This window comes from Merops nubicus, unplaced genomic scaffold (assembly GCF_000691845.1).
Source record: "Merops nubicus isolate BGI_N331 unplaced genomic scaffold, ASM69184v1 scaffold42241, whole genome shotgun sequence".
NCBI classification, from domain to species: domain Eukaryota; kingdom Metazoa; phylum Chordata; class Aves; order Coraciiformes; family Meropidae; genus Merops; species Merops nubicus.
The window spans coordinates 2781-30077 of record NW_008587287.1 but is presented as its reverse complement, the minus strand read 5'-3'; the positions used below and the strand labels follow the sequence as shown (position 1 = coordinate 30077).

General features: G+C 41.3%; 1 protein-coding gene across 1 annotated transcript in view; it reads left to right on the top strand.

Moving 5' to 3' along the window:
* The window catches only part of CIT (citron rho-interacting serine/threonine kinase), a gene marked incomplete at its 5' end in the record, with an annotated part of 54230 nt that extends 27899 nt beyond the window's left edge, over positions 1-26331 (top strand). Inside the window, 25 exons of the mRNA XM_008948853.1 lie at positions 783-836; positions 8302-8499; positions 8977-9170; positions 9679-9814; positions 9995-10099; positions 11100-11240; positions 11394-11501; positions 12194-12356; positions 12603-12767; positions 14002-14139; positions 14417-14597; positions 14802-14893; positions 15164-15268; positions 16144-16313; positions 17287-17367; positions 17573-17708; positions 18861-19000; positions 19875-19967; positions 22449-22557; positions 22686-22814; positions 23637-23717; positions 24335-24413; positions 24522-24704; positions 25587-25890; positions 26270-26331. Coding sequence (XP_008947101.1) covers positions 783-836; positions 8302-8499; positions 8977-9170; positions 9679-9814; positions 9995-10099; positions 11100-11240; positions 11394-11501; positions 12194-12356; positions 12603-12767; positions 14002-14139; positions 14417-14597; positions 14802-14893; positions 15164-15268; positions 16144-16313; positions 17287-17367; positions 17573-17708; positions 18861-19000; positions 19875-19967; positions 22449-22557; positions 22686-22814; positions 23637-23717; positions 24335-24413; positions 24522-24704; positions 25587-25890; positions 26270-26293 — 3309 coding nt within the window. The remainder of the gene's footprint in view (positions 1-782; positions 837-8301; positions 8500-8976; positions 9171-9678; positions 9815-9994; positions 10100-11099; positions 11241-11393; positions 11502-12193; positions 12357-12602; positions 12768-14001; positions 14140-14416; positions 14598-14801; positions 14894-15163; positions 15269-16143; positions 16314-17286; positions 17368-17572; positions 17709-18860; positions 19001-19874; positions 19968-22448; positions 22558-22685; positions 22815-23636; positions 23718-24334; positions 24414-24521; positions 24705-25586; positions 25891-26269) is intronic.
* Between the last annotated feature and the right edge of the window lie 966 nt (positions 26332-27297).

The following is a 27297-nucleotide window of genomic DNA, read 5'->3' as shown; positions in this document are numbered from 1 at the left end:
TGAAGAAAGGTGGCTGGATGTGCTAGTGCACTAACCTTGCGTTTGTTAAGCTTTCAGATAGCATATGACATTAGATACTTATTAAATCAGTTTGATTAATTTTGAGAGGGGCCATGAGGCTGAAACAAGAACTTTTGCTTTGTCATGCTTTGCTTGTAAATTAGGAGGTCAAATGGTGCATGCAATACTGCATTCTTTAAAATAAGTGTTTTGCACTTTTCCATACTTCAGATGCTGTCTTCCAAAGAATTGATTGTTTATGTTTCATCACTGCTTTTTAGAAGAGGCTCAGGATTAAATGGTGCTTTATGGTAGGGTTCAGGCAGACTGGCAGAGCTGTTTGGGATAGCTTGCACAATGCTTCATTTTAGTTTTTTTTGTAAGCGTTAAATTGTATGCACTATTTATTTTACATGAAATACCAATCTGGATAAGGAACTGAAACCAGCTCAAATTTAAATGTCAAGAATGCACAAACTTAACATAGAATTGACATGTCTCCTGGTGACCATTTCAGATGGAACCTTTTACATAATTCAATTCTCAAGTTTGTACGTTTTTCTAAAACAGTTCAGAATTGGGAGTATAAGTGTATTTTGACTAAGTAGGATGTGACTTTTGCTAATCAGTTCTTTGCCACTACAGAGTGCTTTCATAGCCTGCAGCATCTGCCTTCCAAACTTTGCTTGCTGGTAGATTGTTCTGCAGTTTGTTTAGCAAGACCTGTTGGATTCGAATTCTAATGTATGAAAAATTGATGATTAACTTCTTACCTCCTTTAGGCACATAGAGATGAAATCCAGCGTAAATTTGAAGCCCTTCGTAATAGCTGCACAGTGAGTATTAAATACAGATCATTGAATTATTTTGAAATTAGGGATAAGGAAACAAACAATTTATTTAATCCTTGATGACACTAGTTCCTCGTGTGGACTTCTGGCTTCAAGGTATTAGTAGGAGCTAGCCAGATTGGATTGGATTTCTTCTAGGTTTCAGGTAAACCTCAGTTTTGAGGTTTTAGTCTGATCATGAAATTGATGCTATTCTTCTTTTTGGAGAAGAAAGTAAATTAAAATATCTCATTGCAGTGCAGCTAAGAAGAATGGTGTAGCAGCTGCAACAAACAATTATAGGTGAAGACTTTAAGGAGGACTTTAACACAGTTTGAAGAATCAAGAAATGTTATGGTTCCAAATAGCACATTGAAGTGTAGCACACTGAGTGCAGAGGGGACTCTAGGATCTTAATCTGCACCTTCTATTGCTTGAGGTCTTTTGACATGTGTTTAGAGTCATTTCATCAATCCAGGACAGATGTCCAAGGGTTTGTCACTCAATAGGGATTCTTGCAGATTAACACTATCTTCAGACTTGTTTAATGGAGAGCATCTGTCTTCCATTGACATGAATTACAAAAGGATCACAGTCATCTGGATCAGCATTGATTGCCAATCTTTCTAGGCTTTCTCTCCTGTAAGGAGGGCTTAATGACTGCTTTTTTTAATCTTGATTGTTTCCCTACTTCCAGGGATTTCCTCAAATCTAATTTTTCATGCTGTAGGACTAAGAATCTATTGTACAAATTTTTGTCTTTCAGAAATATCTTTTGGGGCTGAGAGTTACTCTGTTTTCCTCGGTTGCTCTTTAGCACTAAGCAAGGGGATTCTTCTCTTCTGTTCACAGCACATACTGCTATGAAGACATGTGGAAGCAGAGCTTACCAAAGTGCCTTTACCTCTATAAAAAAGAAATCCTGTACAGGAAACCTTACTTTTTGTTCCTTCTTCATTTACTCGGATTGATCTTCTAGCTCCATATGTGCCATCACGTATCTTACACCCATAGCTATCTTCTTTTGTTCTGTCTTGCCCTTCATACAGAGCAACAACTTTCTGTGAAAATGCTTGTGACCTCCATGCAGGCAAAAACCAGCTGTGGAAAATCTGTAGTTTCTTTTCACTTCGTAGTAGGCTGCTTTTCAGAGGTTTTAACTCATTAACTAGAGACCCTTCGGCTCTGTAAGTGTGGCCAATGACCTCCAGCAGTGAAGAGTGACCCATAACATAGCAAGAATGTTGAGAGCTTCAAAGGTTCTGCATAAAAGGATTTCTAGAAGTCTTGTGTGTTGTAAGGCCCTTCAGTGGGATAAGTGGGATCAGACATCCCTGTCAATAAGAAATTAATTAAATAGTTCCTAAATGAATAATACATGCTCATTGTACATTCTCTTTCTAGCCCAGGAGGATGCATGTATAATTTAATTGACCATGGATAGAAAGTTTCTTCTCCTGTGTTAGGAGTAGTTGTAGCTGTCCATCTTGCCTGCTGAGGAGCACTGAGTGAAGAGCTGGGACAACCTTCTCTTGGCAGTGGAGAATCAGGGAACGTTTATTATGGAGCCTTCACCAGAGGCTTCAACTTCGTTTTTATCTGATTGTGACCAGTTTGATGCAGGCTTTGTTTCGTGTTGGATCTGTGATTCTACTTGAAGGTGAACAGAATTTGTGCCTTTTAAAATAAGATAACACTTCAAGGGAGTAATTACAATATGCTGCTACTTATGCAGCATGATAATGAGTTGGGTTTATTCTTTTAACAAGTTTTCAGAAGATATCCTTTTTAAGCTGAAACAAACTCCTTGGACTAGTCTAGCAAACTTTGGTATGGAATTATTTTTGATATAATGTTATTGAGAAGCCCAGAACAGCATAAGAATTACAAAAATAAAATTAGGGAATTGAAAAATTGAATTACTTTAGTAGTATTCAAAAGATAAAATGTTTAATCTACTTTCTTTGCTTTTGTTTTTCTTTTTTTTTCTGTTTCACTAGCTTCACAAAGGTCACAGCTTCCTATTGTAGAGGAGGTTTTACACCTCAAATGTGTGTCTGCTTTCCTTGTACCCTCATTGCACTCATGTTCTTTTGCTGAGGTGTCTGCCCAAGTAGACACTTTTTGGATTCTTCTATTTGTTCATTTTAATTGGGTGCATACACAGAGACCATTGCTATGTTGTCGACTGTAATTTCTGCCTCATTTGTGAATTTCTATTCAGTTGCTTTGATAGCTCTGCACTGTTTCATCTTGTGCCATCTCTCTTTTAGGGGTCAAAAAAAACCCACTAGCTTTACCTTCTGTGTCTTTGAATTGAGCAAGAAATAAAAGGATGCATAATTACAATAAAGACTGTAAATGATAGTGCCTGCTGTACATACACAGAGGTGCATGTGGGCACACACAAAGAGCAGTGTTTTATCATAATCTTCTCACAATGATAGCTCATCCAGAAAATCTATTGAGAGAGGACGACTAGTTTGCTACATTTAAATAATAATTCTATCAAAAGTATGATCCATTTGAGTGTTAAAAGTGTTTTCTAGGCAATCAGAAGATCTAGAAATAAAAGGCATGTTCTTAAATAGGAAAATGTATGTATTTTGTCAGCTGTTTCCAACTGCCTCTTAATTATGACTTCTTGTTGGATCAACACATTTGATGTTAAAAATGTAAATAAGTTATCTAAATAATAGTAGAATTGTTCCAAAAAGAAAACATTCCATAAGCGGGTGATAAAGTCTATAAATGTTTAGAGGTAAAGAATCCTATGAAGTATTTACAGTCACCTTAGTAAAATACTATTGCTATCCAGGGAACAACCAGCTGAATCTTCTAGTTTCTCAGGTACAGGCTGCTGCTTTTACTTTAGCAAGGAGATTGGCATTTCTTAATACTAATTGGGTATTGCAGTTCCATTTATTCAAGAGTCCTTCAATAAAGTCAGGTTTATCTCCTCTCCTTCAGGTTCTCTTGTCATCGTGTTGTGTTCCTATCTTAAGCATTAACAGGTTTGATTCTGCAGTTGTCTGTGAGATTGGATATTGAGGGATTAAATCTGCAAGCCGGTTAGGCACATGTATAATTTTAGCTGTGCATTAAGTTCTGCTGACTTTGGTTTAGGATCCTGATTCCACATGGGCTCAATGAGTTGGCATGCCAGAATAATCTGTTCTTGAGAACTTCCAAAACTGTGTCTAAAGATGTTTTATACCTTCAGCCTAAACTATTTTAGAGTAAAGGACTCTTGCCTACTGTAACAAGGCTAATACCCAGGCAAAAACTTTTATATGGCTTTACAAAAAAAGAAAAGGAGAAAAAAAAAAAGAGACTGTTGGGTGGGAGGAGTTATTCCTGATTCTCATTTGACAGAAAATGTGGTGGCACATGCCAGTCACAGGCAAAAATGGAGCTTTGTAGTTCCTGTATCCTGACAAAAATCATAGACTTTTAGGGGGGCGTTCAGGTGTTGCTGTGAAAGAGACTAATGGGACCTTCACTGTGGACAATGACATCATCATCATTTGAGGACGAAGCTTGTGGTTGGGAGAGGCAGCTCATCTTCCAGGAGCTAGGATAGAGGAGTACAGGAGACTGTATGTTTTAACAATGGGTTGCTGTGGGAAGGAGAGGAATGCAGACTGTGCAATGTCCTGCTGCTCTGCAGCTACTAACAAGAGCAATGTCCCTCAAGCTAAGCCATGATGAGTTTTTGGAGATGGAGATCTCCATGTGAGGTATGTTTAAAATCACAGATGTCTGGCTATGGAAATAGGAAGAAAGTGAGGGGTTCATTGATCAAACAGGTAGAGATACAAGGCTGGTATCTAGCTGTGGCTGTGTTCATTAGAGGCTTGGTGTTCTGCTGTACTATGGTGCTGAGTCTTTCTCTGCTAGAACAGAGAGAACAAAGGTTAAAATGGAGTGAGTCTGGAGCCTGCTCTTGCTTCCTCCTCACAATAATTTAGGGCTGAGATATATTTTTTTCTTTTTTCCTATTTACTTTCTGACAGCTAGTTTTCTAGGAAAGAGTAATGGGGGGGTGGGGAGGAGTGGAAATGGATAGAGTAAAACTGCATTAGGCTGGAAGTTCTGAAGGCTGTCTGAAAAATTGCACTGAACTCCAAATAACATGCTTGCAGATAGCATCCTGAAGCAGGTCACCTTGCTGTGTCCTAGCATTTCCCTGTGTGTTGTTGGCATCTGAGATGTCTTCATGAGAAAATAAGGGTATGGAGAAGTTTGCAACCTGCAGTTAGTAGGATTCTAAAACTCCTTCCTTTTCTCTTTTCCCTCATTATTTTGCCTGTATTTTTGGAGCATACAGATTAAATTTTGTACAGTGTATCTGATATGCAAACGTAATCATCAGGGCCCTGAACTGCTCATGGCTATGATATTTAGTTTGTGATCCATGTCTGGAGAATTTTGCAGGGTCACTTTTGCTGAAGAGCTGTTATGCTTGGGTTGCTCTGTGAGATTTAAAAGTGAGATACAGACTTCTGTAACAGTGTAAAGATAAGTTGTGCTCTCAGATGTGGCATGTAGTGAATGATCTGCTCAGATCAGCGTGGTACAGTTAGATTGTATCTCTGATTTATGGAATAGTGCTGATGAAGATGTGCATAGATTGAAGAGAAAATTTCAGTTGCTCTGCGAGTGATGATACAGTGGCTGCCTCCATTGTCTAGAATTGCTTTTCCAAGCTTTCAAGTGTTTGGCTGTTTTATGAACTTTAAATTTGAAGATTTTTGTAATTATGTTATGGATTTCTAAAGGATAGAATAGTGTTTTCTTACAGATTTTCCTTTAATGTACTTCAAATTTGACTCCAGAATAGCTCAGAAGTGGTTGATTTATTTGGGTCTTTTTTGCCTGGGGATTTCCTTAACTGAAAACAAAAAAACATTTGAAGCTATTAACACTCTTCAGGTACAGGATTCTGGCATAGGTCGTATGTATGTATGCCTAAGACAACATTTCCTATCAAAAGGGGGGGAGTTGATCTGTGTTTTCTTCTTGGTTCCCAGGACAGGCACTTATATCCCACCATATCCTGTTTTTCTGTGTCAGTATTGCCCATTAATATTTAGGCTTAGTATTTATAAACTCTGTAACCCTGTTGAGTTATACATAACTGCAGATAGCTTTTATATTTTGAATTTAACAAATTTCACCTTTCCCCATGAAAAAAGAAAAGTTGTATGGAGAAGAACAAATTTTCTTGCTTTAAAAACAAAAAAAGTAAAAGCAATCTATATAGATTGCATTATGTAGGAATAATAATGTGTTTGTATAATTGTATATTTGTATAATAATATATTTGGAATTTAAGCCAAGCCATGTTAGGAAAATATTCAAGAAAGGAGACCATGTAATTTCTTCTGGAATGCTTCTTTGTTAACTGCTTTATTATTTGTCTCAAGTGTTCCTGAAATATCTTACAGGATAAAATTTAACAGTGAAATATAACAAGGTCTAGTTTAATTTTAGTTATACTTAGGGAGAGAAGTCAAAATCTCAGAACATAAACTGAAGGTGAATGGGAGCTTAAGTTCCAGCCCTGAAGGGATAAAATCAACTTGATATATAGCCAGTTTAAAAAAAATAAAGTAGTTTGACAGATGAACTCAGCATGTCACCTTATCCATTTTGCATTTCCCCCATTTCAGCTTTCTTGTATTTCAAAACTTGTTTAATAATGTTTGTAGAAAGCACTTGTATTGATATATAAAATATATGTGTAAGAAACCATGGATGTGTAACGTGTATCTTAAAACTTCCTAGATATATGGTGTGGTTAAACATAAAAATAAAACCAAGCAGAAGCAGAAGAGAGATTATCTTATCTGGCAGTTAGTAGAAATCTCATATGTGGCTTGTAAGAATGGTAGGTAAAACAGATGTCCTTTTGTTCCTTTTTGTTTGTATAAATACATTTCTGAGTTCTTATCCCTACAGCAATGCAGACACTGACACATCCTAATGGAATCGTGTGTTTTCTTCTTGAAAACTTGACACATGCAATACAATATAAAATGTGTATTTAGAATCAGGCTGTAAGAGTGCTCAAGAAACAACCACTCTTCCAGATTTTCATTAGAAATGTTTTGTTTTAAAGTATGAATCATTTTGATTTGACCCTGAGCATATGGGTAGCAGGAACTCCCCTTGGCCCAGCAGGGAGTAATGTCAGTTGGACTTTTTCCGCTGACAGTTTAAAAATCAAATACTGTTAATTTAGACCTAGGAGAGGCATGGGAAAAGGCTGCCAAAATTTGCGTTACAGATTCTTCAAAAAGCAATGGTTGTCATCTTTCCAGATAGCTGAGAAGAGCTCTCTGCTACTGCTTTAGATATTTAAGCACTTGGCTTGTGTGAGAAACTGGAACATTTAAATTTGAATGCGATGCCAACTGTGCTCTGGGATTTTAATTTTTCCCATATACTGAAGTATCTCATTCACTTTTCTTTGACATCTAGGCAAAAATGCCTCTAGAACGTGTTTGTAAGAGCTGAATGGGAATGGTATAGAGTTTACCACTTTCTGTAATTCTTTTTATTAAGCTGATTTCAAGATTATACTGAGTTTTTTTTCTCTTCTGTTGTGATGAAGTTGATTTTGAGTTAGGAGGAGGTACAGGTATTTATCCAATTTTCATGCCATTTTCATTCATAAAAATCAACTGGGACTGTGAAAATGGCCCACTGTTATTCATGTTTTTCTTCAAATTAAAGGCGAATGTGGTTTAAAGTGTGTAATATAATGCTATTCTGATTAAACAAGTGGATGCTTCTACTTCATTAAAGGCAAGGCTCTTGTCCTTGTTGAGTTTTTGCTTTTCACTGGTTTTCTGTTAGTCTGTTGTGTTGCCACACTTTTTTCTTTCTTTCTTTATACGTCCTGTGCAGCCAGTGCTGTTACTTTGATAGAATGTGTTTCTTGAAATTTTTCTGCTTTTCCTGGTTGCATACAGTGTTACATACAGTAAAATAAACAATTGCTAGGCAGGTTCATCAGCTCGTACTGCCTCCAGTGCTCCTCTTGCTCAGCCTTCTTAAATATCACACTTCAAAAGCCTTTCTGAGAGGTATTGGAGGCAAAGAAAGGTAGAGTGCTTTGGTAAATCAGCATCAGATCAGAGACTACAACCAGCACTCCTGACTCCCAGTCCAGAGCTTTAGATGTGACAGTTCTTTCTCAAATAACAAATTGCGTTGCAGCTTATTTATACTCTAAACCAAATTAAAAATAAGTAAAGCTAATTTCTTTAAGAAACAAAACTCTATTCCTAATCGAAGCGCACTCTTGTGAATAAAATCTACCACTACAATATTGCTTTTGTTTAAATTTGAAAAAAAATTAAAAGCCAGTTGTTTCCTTGCTTGGCAATAAATGGAGAGGAGCTTATTTTTCCTCAAAAAATTGCACTCCCTGACATGTAATTGAATTTCTTTTTCTTTCTAGGTTATTACAGATTTGGAAGAGCAGCTAAACCAGCTCAGTGAAGACAATGCAGAACTTAACAATCAGAATTTCTTCCTTTCCAAACAACTTGATGAGGCCTCAGGGGCCAATGATGAGGTGGTCCAGTTGAGAAGTGAAGTTGACCATCTGCGTCGGGAGATCACTGAGAGAGAGATGCAGCTTACCAGTCAGAAACAAGTAAGGCTTTATAAGTCTGGATCACAGTCTCTTCTTGATAGCTAGCTAACTGTCTGAAAGGCAAAATATTCTTTAAAATCTTGAATAAGGAATGAATATGCTTCCAGGAGCAATGGCTTAAAATATTTATCATTTAAACCTTCCCTCCTAGAGCAGTTAAGTAAATGGACATTTTTGCTATTTCCCAATGTATTTGCATGCAATTTTATTTAGAAATTTTGCACTTTGAAGATATTGTAATTGAGAACTATTAATTTTAATTTTGTGACCCTGGACATCTCAGAATTTTCATGAGACAGAACTGACATTAACGGCAATCACAAGTGAAAGTATGGAAGCCTTGAAATAAATGGGTTGTGATTTACCAGCTTATGTTTGCTGCCAATTTGCATGTACTGTAATTTAAATGGTAAGGCTGAAGCTTAAAGTGCACGCTTAATGTGGGATGTGAGAATTGATAGGAGGATTTATTTTTAGACTATGGAGGCCTTGAAGACAACATGTACAATGCTGGAAGAGCAAGTAATGGACTTGGAGGCCCTGAATGATGAACTCTTGGAGAAAGAGCGTCAGTGGGAAGCATGGAGAAACGTTCTAGGGGATGAGAAGTCCCAGTTTGAATGTCGAGTTAGAGAGTTGCAGAGGATGCTGGATACTGAGAAACAGAGCAGGTCTCTTCTCCTCCTCCTCTTTCTTTATTAACTTTTATGAAAATTCTCTATAGAAGCTTGTACAAAAATTATATTTAGAATAGGATATGGGAGTTGGAACTAAATATAAATTCTCGTGAGGTAGTTCTAAAAATGGTTTATTAGTTAATAGTCATTCACCAGTGATACTGTTCCTTTTGTTTCTTTGCGAGTGAGCAATTCATGGGGAGTGGTATTTATAATTGTAATTTATAAAATGCCTTGATTTATTATCTTCTACTTACTTATATGGAAAAATAGTCTTTGCTCCTAACTGTTCCTGTGGGGTCTTGAAATTTTTAGGCCATAGTTCTGGCAGGGGCAGGGACAGGGTTATATAATATAAAAGTGTTGCAGCAAGCAGTCTGGCTTTGTAAAGTAACATCTTGAATTTGAGGCAAACCTCTGAAAGTTATTGATGCTACCACATGCTAGGAAGAGGTCAAGCCTAGAAAGGAGTTAGGTAACATTATTTTCCATTTTAATACAGAGTGAGAGCAGATCAGCGTATTACTGAATCTCGACAGGTGGTAGAGCTAGCTGTCAAAGAACACAAGGCAGAGATTTTAGCCCTCCAGCAAGCACTAAAAGAACAAAAACTCAAAGCTGAGAGCCTTTCTGATAAGGTAAGTACCTTTCATTATCCAGTGAGATACTTTTCTAGAGATATTACTTGTAGAAATGTGTTCTTGAGCAGCTTTTTCAAGATGTTGGAACAAATTAAAAAGAAGCTGGATTTTATGACTGTGGAACACCTTATTTATTAGTGTTCAATGTTATTCTGAACATCTGTTCCACCTGCCTAGCTGAATGACCTGGAGAAGAAGCATGCCATGTTGGAGATGAATGCACGCAGTTTACAGCAGAAGCTTGAGACAGAAAGGGAGCTCAAGCAGAGGCTTCTGGAGGAGGTAACCTTGGAAATTCATGTTATAACTTCAGAAGAAGGTTCCACATCTTGACAGGGGGACGTTGTGTGGTTAGCAGTGTTATACATCCATCCTTCTGTACATATAGCTGGGGAGATAAATAAAGTTGGAGGTTTTGCTTTTACTTAAAACTTTGCAAAGTGTGCAGCCATGTTGGAGAGTGGTAAAAGCAACCTGCTCCTCGAGGGAAGGTGAGCAGGGAGCTAAGGGTGGCAGCAAATCAGGCAAGGACCTTGCAGCCAGTGGGCACAGTCCCACAGTACCTGGACAAGAAGAGCAGAGCAGGGGAGGGCTGTCAAGTTTACCAGTGATCATTACAGAAGTCTGTAGTGATGAGGCACAACACAGGCTGAGAACATCACACATCACAGTGGAAGATTTCTGCCTCTTGCTTCATAACATACAACCACTGATGCTTTTCATACTCAGGGATTTTCTCATCAAGGAAGCATAAAACCTGGAATAACTAGGAGTAATTTGTCATGTGCCCTGTTCTGTTCTTAGTTGGAGACAAAGATGTAATTTTCCTTATCTGATATGACTATAGAGGAAGTTTATCCTTGTTTATAGGAAGGTCTATTTGTTTGTTTATTGCAAAACACTGAGGTGGCTTCTTGTGATTTATATAGAGAGCTTGAGAAAATGGCATTGAGAGATTCTTTGTGTATGTCCAGTCTTATTAAAAATTACAAGAGTTTAAGTGCTTAAAAAAGCAAATAACTTGAACATGCTGTTGCAAGAAATGATGTTGCTACAGATTAATGTAAATATACTACATAGAAATCCTTGTATAGTCATAATGCATTCTGAAAGGAAGGAAAATGTCTAGAATTTTGTAATTTTCTAGCTTTTAAAGAAGTGTCTGTTTACTTAAGGTCCAAAATTATGCTTATTTTACAAGGAGTGATAATGCTTATTAGCTTTTCTTTAAGAACAAGCAAACAAGGCAAAACACTGGCCTTCTTTGTTTTCCCACTAACAGCAGGCAAAGCTGCAGCAGCAAATGGATCTGCAAAAGAATCACATCTTCCGCCTAACCCAAGGTCTGCAAGAGGCTCTAGATCGAGCAGATCTTCTGAAGACTGAAAGAAGTGACCTGGAATATCAGCTGGAAAACATTCAGGTGAGGGTGAGGAAGCAGCAGGCAGAACTGTGTGCTCCACATCCACTGTTTCAGTGTGGCACTTCCCTTATACTATTTTTTAGCTCTATTCTGCTATTGAGTTTTCTCTTTCTTCTATTAAGATGAAAATTTTTGTGTGTGTGTGGTTCACAGGTTCTCTATTCCCATGAGAAAGTGAAAATGGAGGGCACTATTTCTCAGCAAACCAAACTCATTGATTTCCTGCAGGCAAAGATGGACCAACCAGCAAAAAAGAAAAAGGTGGGTGAAAATGGGTTGAGAGGCATGGAATTAAATGATGGTTTTGTAATTAGTTACGTGCTGTGTATTCTTAATATCCTGTTTCATCTTTCTTTGTGTAACACAAATGTGTCCTCACTTAAGAACATTCCGAGTTGCTGAACACAAAATTTACTAGGCAGAATATGTTCTTTGTGGCTTTTTCAGTATTTTGTTGTTCCTACAATAGGTAGGTTACAACCCAGTAGCTACACCTCATTGAGGCTGTAGGAATACAGAATTGTAACTGTCTTTTTTTCCCAATGGTAAGTTTGTGTGTATGAACATACTGTGTATCTAGAGTGGTTGTCTTGTAGTCACAGCACAGGATTGATTAGTCAGGGGATGTGACTTGGGTCGCATCTTTGTCATAAGCAGTTCTGTCATTTTTAATGAAGTAATTTAATTTTAACCACATATTTTGAGATCCTCTGTTTAGATGCTTTCGGATACTCAAGGTGTGAGTGCTAACAGGTAACGTACGTCCCTCTTTAAATCAATCCATATCTCGACATTTTTTCTCCAGTGCCAGTATGAACTAAAAATCCATCCTTACTCATATCAGAATTGCCATTAGGCCCTCTGGCCGGGCTGCCACTAGCTAGTTTCACTTTGCCTAGTTTAAGCCATCTCTTACTAGGAGTTAGGAGTTGTCTGTGTGTTTCTGTTGCTAGGGCCTGTTTAGTCGGCGGAAAGAGGACCCTTCTTTACCCACACAGGTTCCCCTGCAATACAATGAGCTGAAAGTGGCACTGGAGAAGGAGAAGGCTCGTTCTGCTGAGCTGGAGGAGGCTCTACAAAAAACACGCATTGAACTCAGATCTGCTCGTGAAGAAGGTAGGGCTTGAGAGAAAAGGTGAATCTGGAAGGAGACGCACGTTTTTGGTCTGAGAACGTGCCATTAATTGTGTGGTGCTATAGCAGTAACATATGTTGCTTAAGTCTTACCTACTGCTGTGAAGATGCAATAAGCCTGCGCTTGTTTCTGCGGGTTGTAACCACTGAATGGCTGCACAGAACCGCTGCTGTGAACTCGTGTTTCATATGGGTTGTGTTAACCAGTGGCATTTGTCTCACCTATAGCTGCTCATCGGAAAATATCAGACCACCCTCATCCATCTACTCCAGCCACAGCCAGGCAGCAGATCATCATGTCTGCCATAGTCCGCTCACCAGAGCATCAGCCAACTCCCATCAGTTTGCTAGCTCCACCTTCCAGTCGCAGGAAGGAATCTTCCACACCAGAGGGTAGGTTCTTGGTGAACTTTTCTGTTGCTGTTTTTCTGTCTACTCTTGCAATGCTAGCTCTTTTTTTTAGATTTATTTCAGACCCAGATTTTTTTTTCATGATAGGAATATTGGATTGTAAATTTTGCATTTGGTTTTGGTTTATAATTCTCAATTTGTATTATCTAACTTATTACTGAAAAATTCAGCAGCAAGGTGATTATTAGCATGAGTTAAGAGCATGTTTTTTTCAAATGAATATGTTTTCTGTACTACTCTCTGCATTGATCAAAAGGATTTATGACTGTTTCCTTAGCAGTGAACATTTTCACTTGTCTAAACTGCAGATTTGTTTTGCTGAGCAGAAAGATTCTATCAAGACTTCTGAAAAAGGGAAAAGACTTCAGTTAGGCATAAAAGGAAGACACCAGGTCAAAGATGATGTTAATATCCTATTCACTAGAAAAAGGGGATACCCTCCCCTATCCTGGAGAATGAAGGGGAGATGATCATTAGGAAAAAAATTAAAGTATTGAGAGCCCTGCTCATTTGTTCTTAGTTAACGAGTAATACAGAGTGAGTGTTGAACCCTAAAGCCTCCAGCCTTTAGCTGGAAAAAGCCAGAACCCACAAACTGGTGCAGCCATCACAGATAGCTGGGGAGCCACAGGGTGCTATGAGAGTAGGTAATATTGGCAAGGAAAGATGTTCTCAGAGGCAGATCACAGGCAGAGAAGAGAATGATGTTCGTCAGTAAAAGACCATGCCTTGAAGGGTAAGCTTTGGTCAGTATAGATCCACCAATGGGGATTTTCAATGTGCTTTAGGCTGTGCTGCCACTGATGGTTAGCAGGGAAGCTGTATGAGGAGGGCCTCCTGTGTATTGATTACAACAGCAAAGGTGTTGAAGGCTTTGTTAGCTGTAAGCAAAACTGGGAGATTACTTTAGCACAGAATTGGAGCTGAGCGCAGACTTGAAATTTCGATGCTTTGATTGACATCATCTTGCTACACCAAACATTTGCCATTTCAGTTCCACAGTCTGTTCTCAAGTGGCAGATTCTGGGCATCTGCATAAGGCAATTACTGAGGTGGTCATGTAGCTTAAGATTTGCAGATTGCAAAGGAAAAGTGTGTTTACATTCAGCGGGGCTTTAATAGTCCCTCTATACCTTGTCCTTAAAATGCCAAAACCCGCTATAATTTTCATCCCTATCACAGTTTTCCCGCTGATAATAAATTCTGTCTCTTGCAGAGTACAGCCGGCGCCTGAAAGAGCGAATGCATCACAACATCCCCCATCGGTTCAACGTGGGGCTGAACATGAGAGCCACCAAATGCGCCGTGTGCCTGGATACCGTGCACTTCGGCCGGCAGGCCTCTAAATGCCTTGGTAAGAGCAGAGTGTGGGCATGAGCAAAGTGGAACTGGACAGCAGAGTGATACAGTATCAGTCGTGTAGAACAGACTTTCACTGAAAGCTGAAGCAAGGACCAAGTATGAAGACTTTGAAACTAGTTGGTGCAAACATTCTACATTAGAAAACATCTGAGGGTTTAGAGTAGAAGGAGGTTCTTGGAAAAGCTGGGGTTTGTATGTTAGAAGTTGAGGCAGCTGTGTCAGGATTTTTTTTGTCATTTAACAGAAGTTTTTCTCCGTCCTCTTGTCAGAATGCCAGGTGATGTGTCACCCAAAATGCTCAACTTGCTTGCCAGCTACTTGTGGACTGCCAGCAGAATATGCCATGCACTTCTCGGAAGCCTTCTGCCGGGATAAAATGAATTCTCCTGGTCTGCAGCTGAAGGAGCCAAGCAGCAGTCTACGTCTGGAAGGATGGATGAAAGTGCCAAGGTATAGCCATGAATCTTGGTGCTCTATCAGGTGCTGAAATGTTTGGAACAGTTCTATTATCCTGGCTCTTAGAATGTGATAATCAGTACATGCCCATTACCGTTTCTTACTGCCACGGAAATTTGTCTTTCTAGGAGTTGCATGCTTGTTTTATTCAGAATTCAAGCAGAAAATCCAACATGGCTTTGTGCTTATTTTCTTCAGGAATAATAAACGTGGGCAGCAGGGTTGGGACAGGAAATATATTGTCCTGGAAGGAACAAAAGTGCTCATTTATGATGCAGAAGCAAGAGAAGGTAAATTAGCATTTCTTGGAAGACTGTTTTTTCTTGAGTTGAGAGGCTTAAAGATTGGTACTGTTTGCTGTAGCCCTACATAATTTAGCTAAATCTTCTATAATAAGACAACACTGTTGTTTTTCTAGGTCCTTAGCAGTTTTATTACCTGGTATCTCATAATAATCCAGCTGTGAAACATCCACTGTGTATCCATTTTGCTATCACAATTATTTTCTTGATATTTGCCTGCTTGTTCTTGTTTAACCTGTCTCCCCATTCTTCCTGCAGCTGGACAGAGGCCTCTGGAGGAGTTTGAGCTCTGCCTGCCTGATGGTGATGTAACTGTTCATGGAGCTGTAGGAGCTACTGAGCTTACCAATACAGCAAAGACAGGTGAGAACCTTATGTAGATGAGGTCAAATGGATTCATCTGGCTTGCCCTCAGTGGCATCTTGTTCGGCTGAACAGAATTTGCTCTGCTTAACTTTCATTCTGTAACTGTGTCATCTTGAGGTTACTTCTATTTGGATTAGGTGAATAGATCAGTCATCTAGATTTAGTCACATGTAGGCTCCTGCTTCTGTTGTGGTAGCTGAACTGCAAATGATATAACCATTGAGCCAAATGGAAGTATATTTTAAGAGTTTTGTAACATACTTAAAAGCACTTGGTTTATTTAAATTTCTTCTCTCGATGCTCTCTATCAAGTGTGAAGTGTCCTAATTAATGCCACTGTTGTGCTCTAAGCAAAAAGTCATTAACTTAGAAATACTGTGGGGTGTGTACAGTCTCTTCTTATGGAAAAATGTTAATGTTTTGTTTTGTATGTATTGAATAGAACTGATGAAAAGATGATGTATGTCTTGGCTTAAACATTAAAGGATACAGATTGTTAAAAACAAAGGTTTCCATAACCAATTTTTACAGATTTTTCTTGAAAGTACAGGGGAAACTTTAGTCAAGTGGCTGTTCTCGTACTTTTTTTCACAATGGAATTCCTTTTTCTTTTGAATAAAAGGCAAGAAATTACTCTTATTTAGTAAAGTCAGCATTGTATGTATGGATTGCATACTTCCAGCTAATATTTAGCTTTAAGTAGCTAGCCTGTGCAGGACCTGTAAAGGAAAAGCCTATGTATAATTTGCCGTGGTAACACGTCGTGATAAATACAACTTCTCTCCAATGAGGCTGAAAGGTGTTGATTTTAAGTCACCTGACAGTATTCCAAAAACTAATCTAAGTCTTATTCTATCTATATAACATCTCAGATGTGCCATATATCCTAAAATTGGAGTCTCATCCACACACCACTTGCTGGCCTGGTAGAACACTCTACCTGTTAGCACCCAGCTTCCCTGACAAACAGCGCTGGGTCACAGCACTGGAATCTATAGTGGCAGGTGGGAGAGTTTCCAGAGAAAAAGCTGAGGCTGATGCTGTGAGTATAAAAGTTTCATTTAATAATAAAATATTCTGGGAGGGAGCAGAGTTTTGAAAAATATTTTTTCGGTATTTGATGTACTGAGGTTTAATTGAAGGTAAGTTATTACTTCTGCCTTATGATGTACAATATGAGGACCAGGAATGAGTTCGTTGTGAGACTGATGCTTTATATTACAGTACCCTGCTTTAGACTTGGGCAGTGTAGTAAGAGGATCCTCAAATTGTATCTCTGTAATTCCAGTGAACAGGAAAGGAGGAAAGAGCAGTTAAGACGTGTTGTAAATCTAAGCTCATGATGCACCACGTGGAATGAGCAAACCTTAAAAGGACGAAGGAAAGAAACAAGCAAAAATCCCCCTCCTCTCCCATTCTTACAGAGTAGAGGTTTTCTGTTTCTTGGCAGGGAGGGGTGTATGTGTAGTATTTAGTTTAAGTTTCCTTCCTGATACAAATGAGAGGTTAAATGGATTTGGTTTTGGATAGCCTTTTTCATCATTGTTGCACTGATAACACTGTTTTCTGATAAAGGGAGGTTGGATTCTATGGCATTGCACTTTAGAAAGTTAGCTCTGGAGGTTGGGAATACCTCCCTGGCAGGAAATCATCCCTTCTTATGCTAGCATTTTTTTTGTCTCTGAGAAAATAAATGCTCCCACCAACATTTGGACTTCTTTTTACTCCTTCCTCTGGGAAACTGCTCCATTGCAGAAAAATGGGGGAAATGGAAAGGATAGGGTTCTGTCTGAGTTTAGGTTAATTCTGATTGGTTTACCTCACTGTTTTTCAGGCAGGTGAAAGTTTACTAATTCTTTTGCAGGAGGTATCCCTGCAACTTTCTGAGAAAAAGAAATCTGTGCCAAGCTTTTTGCCTATCTGAAATAATTATCTTACCTTGTTGTGATACTAATAGAGAAAGAGATAAAGATTAACTCAAAAGAAAAAAAAACTCCCTTTTTTGTCATTTGCAGAAATTGCTGGGAAACTCCCTGCTGAAGCTGGAGGGTGAAGACCGTTTGGATATAAACTGCACAATGCCCTTCAGTGACCAGGTAATGATAATGTTCAGCTGGGCCCTTCAGGGTCCTGGGAATTTAATTAGTGGAAGTGGTATCTCAGTGGCAGTATGTGTAATTATCTCTTTGTCTGGTGGTTTGGTTTTCCTCCTTGCTGGTAAACAGTACCATCCAGGTTTGCTCTTGGAGCATTCCTTGTTCTCCTCACGCAGTGCTATGTTTTTTCCTGTTGTCACTGCAGGTAGTACTGGTGGGTGCAGAAGAAGGTCTCTATGCCCTGAATGTACTGAAGAATTCCTTAACGCACATCCCAGGGATGGGTGCTGTCTTCCAAATTCACCTCATCAAGGATCTGGAGAAGCTACTCATGATAGCAGGTAGGGGGCTCCTGCTTTGAATACGTGGCAACTGCTTTATGCTGCCACAAGCACCAAAGGGCCAGGCTTTCCTCTAGAATCACCACAGGCTTTTCTATTTCTAACAGCATATTGGCAGGAATCAGTGACTGTGGTTAACACGTGTTGTCTGAGGCTTTCTTGTAAATGAATACGTGAATGAAGGTTCAGTTAAACCTTTAGGAGACCACAGGTTAAACATTTGTCACTTTGAAGTTCTGTTTAAAAAGTGTTGAGGTGACCAGTGAGCATATCTCCTCCTCATCACTACATAACCTAGTTAAACATCTGGGGGCTGTGAGGTGGTCACTGTAGCCTAGAGACAACAACTCTTAACCTCTCTTGCTCCAAATACTAATCCATGTAACAAAAGGGGGATTTTTTTTCACCGTTTAAGATTCCCTTATAAAAGGAACATAAGCTTTAATTCCTCCATCTGTAGTTTTCCAGAGATAATCCTTCCTACACTGATGTAGGCATGCTGAACATTGGGGTGTATCTTCATCTGAAAGCCCAAATTACCAGGTTGTCTGTGACATTTGTGGAGAATGAAAACCAAATTCTCTCTCTTATTCTGTTTCTTCTCTATTTCTCCCTTGTAAACATTTAAGCTGTCCATGCTTTATTTGTTTCAAGGTGGTAGAGAAAAAAGCAATTTGAAAACTCAAATCTCATGCAAAATTAGGAAAAGGTAATATTACTGTATCACTAGACTTCTGAGAAGAATTGGGCTTGGTGTATAACACAGAGGGCACTTCTTGGAAATCCATTGCTGGTTCTTTTGGCGCAGAGAGACTAAAGCACCTTTTACATTAGAAGTTCTGAATAAAATAAAACTTCCTGGGTAGTTTTGAATAGTGTCCTAATGAAGCCACTGTTATTGTGATCTACCAGACCTCAGCAACACTAATAATCCACAGACAGAATGGTTGTTCCCTGTTGTGGGGTTGGGGTTTTGGAAGTTTTTTGTTCCACTTTTAATAGGAATAATATAGAATGAATTCTACGTAGTGCCTTGTGACTGTTACCACAGTAACAGCCTGTCGTGATAAGCTGCTGCTTAGGTAACAGAACAGACTTTTGTAGAGAATAGGGAGTTTTCCCTTGGTGAAATGTAACCATTTTTGTTTCCAGGAGAAGAAAGGGCTCTGTGTCTTGTTGATGTAAAGAAAGTGAAACAATCTCTAGCCCAGTCTCACCTCCCAGCCCAGCCTGATGTCTCACCAAATGTCTTTGAGGCTGTCAAAGGATGTCACCTTTTTGCTGCTGGCAAGGTAGGATGCAGCTCCCTCGTGCCCCTGGAGCACCCTTGAGACTGTGCTGAGTTTAATGTTAATCAAATCAGCATCTTCATTTCACTAGCAACAAATTCAAGGTCTATATTCTTGTTTTAAATTTTTATTTCAAAGAAGAATATAGGGGCTGAAGAGAGGCTGAGCTGGAGGCAGTGTGGAGGATCTACTGCTCATATGAATAAATTCAGTCAGGGTAACATGATGGTATAGCCTAAACTGCTATATAAGAAGTAGTACAGCATAGCATGGTTAACTCCCTCCTCACAGCTGACTTCAATTTTGAGATTTTTAATTACCAAATTCTGTCCACTGTTTGTTCTTGAATGTCATGTGACAGTTTCCAAGCCAGCAAATTTACTGAGGTGTTGGCGTCACTTGGTAACTCTTGATATTTACATTAATTCCCAGTTTTAGTGTGAAATATTTAGCCACAGAAGAAATCCTCATTAACAGTTACTTCTACAGGCTGCTTTGACAGTGAATGGAACATCCTTCATTTAAAGTGGCTTTTAAGAGAACAGTTTCAGGGGTTAAAATTTAGGTTAAAAACCTACTTGAATTTCTTATCTCTTTTAATGAAAGATTTTTCTGTGGAAAACCTAATTTTTTATTAACTTCTTTCAAGTATAAAAGAAATTATAGAAGCATTTCAAATTCATGTTCTTTTTTTGAGAATGTGAAGAGACTTTTCATTATTCCACCAATTCACAGTAACAACCCTATTAAAAATGTACTTGCTTATCTCTGCAAAGTTCTTTTTGTGGCAAGAGCTGCTCAGGTCGGTTTCACACACTCAACATTGGAACTTACTCTGTGTTACCAGCCTGAACTGTGCCTGTGATCTTCCTTACAGGTTGAGAATGGTCTTTGTATCTGTGCAGCCATGCCCAACAAGGTGGTTGTTCTGCGGTACAATGAGAGCTTGAGCAAGTTCTGTATCAGAAAGGTGAGCTACCTCCAGTGGCTGAGGTCATTCATGTATTGCACGAAGGCTTTGCTTTGGAGCAAACATCTTAAACCTTTTTGCATGCAGAAGAACATTTGTTTGCCAGCTAAAATGATAACAAATTGCAATGTGCACTGACTAAAATTGGAGTAGGCAGCAATTTCCTTTAATAAGAGTGGGCTTATTTGGAGAGAAGCAGAACAGAACGGTGAATATTTTTAAGATACTGTACTCAGCTTTAATCATGCCCTTGTTTATTTACCCCAAAAAGGCTTTCTTCTTAATTATCCAGCAGTGTTCCCTCACCTCTGTCTTTGGAGAAATCTGTGACTTTTTTGCAACTAAGGAAGCAATGGTTATCTGAATTTTCTCCCAGCTGTTCCCTGTACTTACTCTGCTGTAGGTGTACTTTCTCCTGGCCAGCACACGAGGTAGTAAGATGCAGATCTCACCTGGCTCTGTCCACCTCCCCTGTATGTAACCCCACCTGCCTGCAGTGCCCATGCTGTGTGGTGCTGGTACCCGTGTTGTGCCTGGCTGTGCAAAGCAGGACTATTGTGACTCCTCTTCAGACAGCCAATTGCAGGCAGATGATCCTCTGACCCACTGTTCCTCTCAAAGACAAGTCCAGCGAATTGTCATCAATAAATTTATACGCTCATTACACAGCTAGGAAAAAATACAACAAAATAATGGGGATCTCTTCTCAGAACAGAGAGTTTAAATGCTGGCCTTGAACACTTCTGGGGACAGGGCATCCACAAGTTCTCTGGGCAACCTGTTCCAATGCCTCAGCACCTTCACAGTGAAGAACTTCTTCCTTACATCTAAACTAAATCTACCCTCTTCCAATTTAAAACTGTTACCCCTCATCCTATCACTGCACTCCTTGAGGAAGAGTTCCTCTCCTTCTTTCCTGTAGGTCCCCTTTAAGTACTCAAAGGTCACCAGAAGGTCTCCCCAGAGCCTTCTCCTCTCTAGGCTGAAGAACCCCAACTCTCTCAGCCTGTCCTGCCTGGGGGAGATGCTCCAGCTCCCCTATCATCTTCATGTCCTTTCCAATTCACAAATTAAGGGATGTTCAGGTCAAACTACATATCCCTGTGAGCTTCTGCAGGCTCCTTTTGAAGCACTGGTTCAATTTAGAGCTTGACCAAGGCTTTTCTTCCCGCTGAGTGCCACACTGGCACTGCTGCAAGGAAGCCGAGCTGGCACAGCACTTCAGATGCTGGCATCCCTGGAAGTGAAGATGTGTTTGATGGAGAAGATCTTGGCATAAACAGTGTAGATGCCAGCAAACCTGGAACACTGACAAGCATTTAGCTGGTAGCAGCTCTTGCTCACGGTGGAGCAGGGGCTGTCAGGAATGGCTGCAGATGTGCAGCCACCGTCCCGTGCTCGTGCTGCTGCTCACCTCCGTAGAGCCAAGTCCCTTGGCAAGGGCTTTCCGGGCAGGACACATCAAGGCAGGCCTAAGGAGGCAGGTTTTCCTTATCTTCACTAATCCAGACAACTCAATTTGGATCCTAACAAGGTGGCAGCAAGCCCAGAATATGCTCTTCTGTTCTGCCAACTAAGTTTCCAAATAAACTAGGAATTATGCAAGGAATCTTGTCCTCAGGAGATGTGGGAATCTGTGTGTTGTCAGGCTAACCTGCAGAGCTATCCTAGCTGTTCAATCACAACGCAGATCTCGGTGGACAATAGATCTGTGTTAGGTTGTACAAAGAAGGAAGGAATATTGTGTATGTTTGTCTTGCTTTTGCTTAGGGAGCCATCAAGCTAATTTCTGAAGTGTTAACAGCAGGGATGCTTTAGCGAGCTGCCATTTTCTGTTGGCAGGATCACAGTGATGGACACGTCTATGGATGAGAGTTGTGCTCTGTGGGTTTTAAAGAGTTTGGGACTTGACTGGGGTCAATCCTGCTGCAGTTGTCTTAGGATCTTCTGTCTGCCTCTTGCAGCTGCCCTGATTCCTGGTGACACCCAGGCTAGGAAGTGATTGCTCTAGCACAGCTACTCTGGAGCTGGGGTAGTTTTGACAGATAGACTTCCTAGTGCCAAGTCTGCCATTCAGCCCTGACTGCTCAGTCCTGGTGGGCTGTCATCTTCAGACACTGTTCAGTCACTGGCAAGGCTCTGACCTATTGTAAGTAGGGAACACCTCCCTGCTGCTCCAGAAAACTGAGCTGCAGAGCAGAATAGCACGTTCTTCCCAAAGGAAGGGGTCCTTATAAGGGTAAGCACCTGGAGTTGAGTTGATATACAAATCTATTTTCAAGCTTCCAACAAAACAAAGCTTTCTCTTCTAGCAGGAGTACTTTTCTATATGCTTTTGAGAGACTGCTACTGACTTTGAGGTTGCTGTCTGTCCCTCTTATCTCTTAAGATAAATGTGGGAATATATAATCCTCCAGAATAAGCCAAATCAGTAAACAGTTATAGGGAACTAATATTGATCCATACTGTCCTCTTTTCTAGGAGATTGAAACCTCTGAGCCTTGCAGCTGCATCCATTTGACCACTTACAGCATCATCATTGGCACCAACAAGTTCTATGAAATTGAGATGAAGCAGTATACGCTGGAGGGTAGGAGCTGCTTCCTGGGGAATGCACCACCTGCCTCCACAGATTCTGGCAGTGGGGCTTTTCTAAAGCAGTTTAGGAAAAAAAAAAGTTGGTGCTGATCAAGCTGGTTTTCTCCATTCTCTTTGCAGAATTTCTGGATAAAAATGACCACACTTTGGCCTCTGCTGTGTTTGCTGCTTCCACCAACAGTTTTCCAGTCAGCATCATCCAAGTGAACCCAGCGGGGCAGAGGGAGGAGTACCTGCTGTGTTTCCATGGTATGTGTGGGGTACAGCTGCAATTTGGTATGTCAACTATCAGAAGATATAGGAAAGCTGAACAGAGCTGACTTTCAAGTACCTGGTAATGAAGAGCTATTGAGGACTGTGAGTCTAAAAAGCCTGCAAGAGTTGTGGCTGGAGAGCTAAGCAGTCAGATGCACAGGAAGGAGGTTGGCACTAAAATAGCACTTAGTGATCCAGCTCCCTGAGGTGCTTTTGGTCAGCTCATTTCTGGGTTAAAGGTTCTCTGTGCCCATTGATCAGCTGCCACATCTGGGCATCTGTGCCTGAAGGCAAGGGGTTGTAGTCACTGGTGAGTGCCAACAGGGGTTTGATTATCCTGATAAAATGTTTTGGGGTTTTCAAACCTGGGCTTTCTTGTCTGGTTTCCATAGAGAGAGATGAGACTTCTTAATATTCTTGTGATGAAATACAAAAGGATGTTCTTTTTTTGTATAGCTGCTTTTGTTGGCCCTCTAGGATAGTGTCATGGAAATGCACAGGAAGAGACCACTAGCAGAAATTTTGGGTGAGAAACAGTAGGAGTCTTGTAGTCTTCCCAACTGTAGATTAAAGGTAAGGTAAAGGTGTTAACCTTACCTTAACTGTGACAGAGAGACCTAGAACTGCAGTTCCTTTGGTACTGAAAGTACTCTGACATCTAGCCAGTCCTGTGCCACTTGGAGTAATTTGTGGCATGCTAGGATTTGCACCCTGACCCTGCTAAAAAGCCCAGGGTCAATTGTCTTTGTCCTTTCAACAATAAATTAATAAAATTCAAGTGCTTGCTCATGATATGACATGAATTTTTTTTGGCAGAGTTTGGTGTCTTTGTGGATTCCTATGGAAGACGCAGTAGGACAGATGACCTGAAATGGAACCGCCTGCCCTTAGCCTTTGGTAGGTGTTGAGGGACCTTCTCTTGGGTTATGGGAATTCCTGGAACAGGGAAGCATCCTTGTGGGGCAGGTGTTCTTCACTTAGTGCTTCTGTTTCCTTTTCCCTCTCGTGATTCTCCTGGAAACTGTGAGGATTGTCCCATGATTTAAGGTGATTATAAATGCAAATGGAAAACCTTCTGAAGCAGGAACAGCTTGAGGAGAACTAAACCCAAGTTACAGTTCCTTAATCATCGTAGGCCAACAGTGATTGAAGTGACCACAGCAATTTTTAATGATGCTTGGAAGGTTCTGAAGTAGTCAAGACTGTATAACATCAGGGGTTGCCTCAAGCCTTTCACACAACCTAATAGGATTTCGTTCAGTTAATAGTCTGGTTTTAAAGCCTTTTTCATGATACTCTGGTTAGGAAAATTCTTGAGCTACAGTTAGTTTCAAAGCAACAATTCTTTAAGCTTGCAGCTCCCTTCATTCCTAATAGTCTGTCTTATTACAGAAAACTGATTCCCTTAGTTTTCCCAAGGGGCTGTGAGGCTCTTTTGTGCTCACTGGAGATTTTTGGAAGTTTTTAACAGAGAATTTTATTTTGTTTTTCCTGCCTTTGTGGTGCTCCTCCAGCCTACAGGGAGCCCTATCTGTTTGTGACCCACTTCAATTCCCTTGAAGTGATTGAGATTCAGGCACGAGCTTCTCTAGGGTAAGTTGTTCTCTTCTCGTTACTTTGAACAGCGTGTGCTGCAAGAATAGTGCCAGGAAAAGGTACAGTGTGGTCATTGTAAAGACTTTTCCCTCCAATCTCACCCAGAACTCCTGCACGAGCCCACTTGGAGATACCCAACCCACGGTACCTAGGGCCTGCAATTTCATCTGGAGCTATCTACTTGGCCTCCTCCTACCAAGACAAGTTAAGGGTGATCTGCTGTAAGGGCAATCTAGTGAAGGAGACCAACAATGAGCAGCACCACAGAGGCTCTTCTGCCACACGCAGGTATGGTGAAGTCAGCGTGGTACAGTCCCTGTGCATCTTGTAAGCAAGCTTGCTCCAGATGGCTTTTCCCCGGGGTGCTGGGGGATGCCCTGGTTCTGCTCTTGGAGACAGAGGCCAGTGTAAGCCAGTCACTGTGATGCTGGAATGGAACAAGTAGTTACTGATGTCTTAAAACCCAGAAAGCAAAGAAACATTACCTCAGTAGGAATATGTGGGAAATCTCCTTCAGAAATGCTTTGTGATCCTCAGCTGGTTTATTTTGATGTTGTGATGTGGCTGTGACTTCAAAGCTTGGTGAGCTTAGATGATGTTGATAGGGCCCTAAACATCAACTGACTGTAACACTCTCTAAAGGAAGAGCCCCATCCTCTTAAACAAGGAGTGTGCCTTGGGGCACAGCGTTGGGAAGTTGTGATCTTGTTCTGCCCAGCAGAACTTCAGACTTCAGACAGGTGAATAAACACTGGGGTTGATAGTGCCACTGGGCACTGAATACAGAGAAACTGAGGCTTAGAGCTCATCCTAACCTGGCCTGAATGTCCTGGAGCTACTCAAAATTTTGTATGTGAAAAGGTGTCTATCAAATGTTAGTGTATTTTTAGATGGAAAGCTGCACTGCTGAAGTGCATGAGAACGTGGAGCTTTGTGGCCTGTTACACAGACAAGGCTCACACCAGCAATCCCCTAAGGGCTGTGCTGCTGGGGCAATGTGACAGACACTAGGCTATCAAAGTGTCTTTGCACTTTCTGTCTTGGCTCAGGGAGGTCTGATGCCTTTTCACCTAAACGCTGCTTTGGGGAAAGTTAGGCTTTTGCTGAAAGAAAATGTAACGTGAGGTTTTTGTCGCTCAGCTCTTCCCGTGCATTATTTTTGAATGACAGTAGCCCTAACAAGAGGGGGCCGCCCACATACAACGAGCACATAACCAAGCGGGTGGCGTCGAGCCCCGGGCCGGCGGAAGGCCCGGGCCACCCCCGGGAGCCCAGCACCCCACACCGGTACCGCGAGGGCAGGACGGAGCTGCGCAGGGACAAGTCGCCCGGGCGGCCCCTGGAGAGGGAGAAGTCTCCGGGCCGGCTCCTCAGCACCCGCAGGGAGAGGTCCCCTGGGAGACTGTTCGACGAGAGCAGCCGAGGACGGATGCCTGTGAGCGGGGCCAGAACTCCTCTCGCCCAAGTCAACAAGGTCAGTCAGGGGCCTAGAGAACTTGTCTCTTCTCGGGGAAAGGCGTGGAAGGGCTGGTGGTCCTGTGAAGCACAGGAGCAGGTCAGATCTCCCCCTCGGCTTCCAGCACATGCAGTGTAACTCACTGGCCCTGGGATCACCTCTCCAGGAAGGTGCAAAAAGCAGCCTGATTCTGGAACGGGCTACAGTCCTCCAGATCTGAAAGCCCCAGGGGGCGTTTACCAACAGAAGAAGCCAAGTTAGGGTTTGAAGGGGGTTGGTGTCTGGAGCCTGCTGTGGGCAGGGCACAGGGAGCGCTGAGCCCCTGGCCCAGGCTGGCGGGCGCCAACGCCGAGAGAGGCCTCTGTGACTTGGAACCATCGTTCTGTCTCCCTGCCAGGTCTGGGACCAGTCTTCAGTGTAAGGCTCGGCTAGACAAAGTCACTCATCTTGACCTGCAGGAAAAAAGAAAAGGAAAGATGCTGAGTAGCTGCACCCCACCCACGGCTGCCCTGCTGCCGCCGCCGCAGCGCCTGGGCCGGAGCTCGCTCCCTCGCCGCAGTCATGGCGCTTTTGAAGATTGTTTGCATCTCAGTTAATTTCTCTGCACTTTCCTGCACTCCTGTTTTTGCACTTTGTACTACTGTTACTCTTTCAAGCAGTTCATGAACTTTTTGTATTCACTTTAGTCCCTAGTAGTTCATCAAGGAAGTGAAATGGGACTAGAGTCCCACCCCAGGTCTTCACTGTGGTTAGCACCCTGTACCAGAGATCCGTCATAGTTCTGAGAAATGCTGGGAATTCCTGGTGGCCTGGAAACAGAAGGGCCAAGGTGAGTGAGTCTCAGCAGGAGGTGTCATTGGATATTCTCTACAGAACACAGAAAAAATACTTCTGATTAGTGCGTTCACCTGCCACTTCTGAAAGTTATTTTGTTCTCAGTAAATTTGCTCTAGAGCAGCTCTGATGGGGAGGGAAGAACCCTGCTGTAAAGGACCCCCCGTGCCCGGCCCGAGACAAAGTGCATTACCTATAAGCTACTGGGGTGTAAGACTTTATCCAGGTCTTCTGCATGACAGTTCACTGCATGCTGCTGCACCATCACTGGCTGCTCTCTCCTTTTAGGTTGCTTTGCTGAGTAGTGTATGGTACCTCACTTGTAAATTGACTGAAACCTTTAGATTACGCTGCAAAATAACCATTAATTACTCTGGAAATTTGGCAAGGAAGAGGTAACAAGCCTTATTCTATGACAAGAGTTCCTTGTGCCCTTGTGTTCTCTGAGCACCGAGTGGCGGGCAGCCCTGGCAGAGCCAGGGGCCCGGGGCTGGCACAATACCCGCCGGGGCGGTGGCGCCGCGGACGCTGCCAGTGACACGCCTCCGCCTTTGCTTCTGCACCCCCCACCTCCAGCCTTTTATTGCTTTC